The following is a 3,371-nucleotide window of genomic DNA, read 5'->3' as shown; positions in this document are numbered from 1 at the left end:
ATACAGTATATATGAACAGTGAAAACGTGCAATTATTAAAACACGCAGTTGCATATTTGTCTCAAAAAGCGTGGGATGTTGGTTATTTTCTCCATCTAGGATGACACCAAAAGCCTCCCAGACGTTGGATTTCGCTCTTGAGGAAGTGTTATTGAAAACGCTGTATTCTCCGCTAGAGAGCTTCACCTCAGCCATTTCGAATGTGGTGCGCTCAGCAGCAGATTGATGCGCTGCAGAGGTTATGATTATGCGCGGTCCCGCAGGGGAGAGGTCTGAGGATTTAAACATTAAACTAAATTATTTTTAATATATTTATTATGCAACACCCGCGACCCGACCCGCATCATCTTTGTTTTACCCAGAACCGAACCCGGAAAAAAGCGTTTGAAAAAAAACACACCCGCGAATCACTTTTTTTGCGGGTCACCCGTCGGGTACCCGACCCGATGCAGGACTCTGCTTGGTGTGAAAGCGGCTCTTGACTATAATCCCAAAATAAATCTTAATATCAACATTGATGGTCCCAGGTGTTTAACTTCCGAAACATAAATAACTCTACAGAGGTTAAACGATACAGCAGGGGCTGTGTGTCATTTGATACAAATGATTGTTAAAGCATTCAGTGTGCATTGTGTCTTGTTTGGACACATCTACATACATCATATAACATCATTATGAAGTATACGTTATGCACGATAGAAAGGCTGTAGAATAGTGACACAATCAGCCATGAGCGTGGTTCCCTGTAAGCCGTGCTTTCAATGCCATTATACAGCATGTCTGCATCTGGGTCCCTTTCACAATAAAAGCCTTTGACATAGACTGCATCAGAGATAAGCAGATTGCATTCCTATAAGAGGCAACTTAACAAAATAGCTACACAAGTGACCTATCCAGAGGTAGTTGAAACTGTGGAACTCTAGAGCCCCATTAGTAGAGGAGACAACCATTAATAAGAAATACCCATACCGCATCTCCATTCTCCAGCGCTCCTCCTCCTCCCTCCGTCTCCAGTACTCCTCTTTCTGCATCTGCTTTCTCATCTTTTCCTCCTGAATCTTTCTAGCTCGGATGCTGGGCTTCACCTCCACCTGCAGTTCCGGGTTCACCTTTTTCTACAAATATAAAATTTGCCACATATATACAATACTCAATTAAGATAACTAGTGACCTATCTTCCAGAGGTAAATATATTTAGAAACGGAAAGCTATGAATGAATTATCTTGCAACAATATTCAACAAGCATCCTCTGGACATTTGGAAAAAAGTTTGAGCTTGATAACTCCAAAGTGGAGTATTAAGAGTTTATTCATGAATTACACAAACTTTCAGCAAGGACAAGCTCTCTTTTGACAAGATCAATTGTATGGAAGTTTCACCAAATACATAACCATATATAACTGCAGGGTGGATGTGTTTGATCCAGCAATGTGTTAGCACCGTTAAAATGACTACTCCTTTCTTTGGACGATATCTGTATTTGAACAGATGTCTGCTCAACATCAGAGTGTAGGAATCCTCTGTTACTAGTAAAACATTCTAAATGTTACTCAAGTAAAAGTAGAAAAGTATTATCATCAAGATAAACTTAAAGTAGCGACAGTAAAAGTAGTCATTGTGCAGATTGGTCCATTTCAGAATAATATATATGATATGTTTTATAATGATTGATCATGAAAGTGTTCTCAAAGCTGGTAAAGGTGCAGCTAGTTTGAATAACTTTGTATACTGCAGGGTAGCTTGTGGATTTACTCCAGGTGGAACTAAAGTCTGACTTAACACTTGATTATATTTCACATCATTCATCCACATCTGTAAAGTCACTAAAGGTATTAAATAATTGCAGTGGAGTAGAAGTACAAAGTAAAATAAAATGGCAATACTCAAGTACAGTACAAATACTTCACCATTGTACTTACTTGAGTTAATGTACTTAGTTACTTTTCACACTGATCTAAAAATGATGGGCACCCATATGACTTAATTACCCCTTGAGACACATAATGACAACACCAGTGTGTTTTACCTGTGTGTAAAGACGCGTCAGCCACAAACCTTGTATTGCAGGCGATGCCGACGACCTTTAAGATGCATTTCCTTGGCATTGGGATCGTTGAAACTACATTCACAGAGCTTGCAGTGGAAGCGGATGACCTTGCCTTCATCGTTCCGGACCTAAAAAAGGAGTTCAATGTATTACCTCAATATTTAAAAGCTTTCCTGCTCACTCACAAGTGCAAGTTTGATGTAGCCTAATATATGGTCTGGCAAAACGTACTTCTTCCACATAGTCATGACCGACAGGCTGGACGTCACTCTGTAGGGCGGCCAAGGCCGACAGAGAATCTTCGGTCTTGGAGTCACCTTGAGAGGGCGTTGCAGGCTTAGAAGCCTCCACTTTAGCATCGTCCATCTTCGCTGTGGTCTGTAATTTATTTCCACCTGCATTTCAGGAAATCACATTGTTGTTAACCAGTGCCACTGCTTGACCTTGGTCATGGCACATAAAGAAAGATGTGATAGAGTTGGTATAGACTAAAGGGCCTTAAAGAAATGCCATTAAAGGAATAAGCAAGTAGATACTTTAAAATCACATTCTAGCACAGTACAATACAGGAACATACAACCTGGAATGCACACTAATCATCAGGCTGACACTTAGATTAATGAGCACATACACTGAACAAAAATATAAATGCAACACTTTTGTTTTTGCTCCCATTTTTCATGAGATGAACTCAAAGATCTAAAACATTTTCTATATACACAAAATAACCATTTCTCTCAAATATTGTTCACCAATCTGAAAAGATCTGTGATAGTGAGCATGTTTGGGATGCTCTGGATCAGCGTATACGACAGTGTGTTCCAGTTCCTGCCAATATCCAGCAACTTCGCACAGCCATTGAAGAGGAGTGGACCAACCTTCCGCAGGCCACAATCAACAACCTGATCAACTCTATGCGAAGGAGATGTGTTGCACTGTGTGAGGCAAATGGTGGTCACACCAGATACTGACTGGTTTTCGGACCCCCCCAATAAAGCAAAACTGCACGTTTCAGAGTGGCCTTTTATTGTGGCCAGCCTAAGGCACACCTGTGCAATAATCATGCTGTCTAATCAGCATCTTGATATGCCACACCTGTGAGGTGGGATGGATTATCTCGATTTTTTCAGATTTGTGAACAATATTTGAGATAAATGGTTATTTTGTGTATATAGAAAATGTTTTAGATCTTTGAGTTCAGCTCATGAAAAATGGGAGCAAAAACAAAAGTGTTGCATTTATATTTTTGTTCAGTGTATATACACTTAAAGGTCCCATGTCATGCTTTTCCGGTTATTACCCGTTCCCTTGTGTGTTATGAAG

General features: G+C 40.0%; 1 protein-coding gene across 1 annotated transcript; it reads right to left on the bottom strand.

Moving 5' to 3' along the window:
* Window positions 1-963: 963 nt before the first annotated feature.
* LOC104962597 (zinc finger RNA-binding protein-like) lies at window positions 964-2,443 on the bottom strand (the record flags this gene model as incomplete). Its single annotated transcript, XM_010791049.1, has 3 exons — window positions 2,280-2,443; window positions 2,057-2,176; window positions 964-1,115 (listed from the first exon to the last, which is right to left on the bottom strand). Coding segments are annotated over exons 1-3 (407 nt in total), but the record flags the coding sequence as incomplete, so codon positions are not given.
* Between the last annotated feature and the right edge of the window lie 928 nt (window positions 2,444-3,371).

The sequence above is a fragment of the Notothenia coriiceps genome, unplaced genomic scaffold (assembly GCF_000735185.1).
Source record: "Notothenia coriiceps isolate Sejong01 unplaced genomic scaffold, NC01 NC01_scaffold00035054, whole genome shotgun sequence".
Classification (NCBI taxonomy): domain Eukaryota; kingdom Metazoa; phylum Chordata; class Actinopteri; order Perciformes; family Nototheniidae; genus Notothenia; species Notothenia coriiceps.
The sequence above is the reverse complement of the archived record's forward strand: the minus strand, read 5'-3'. Positions and strand labels throughout refer to the sequence as shown.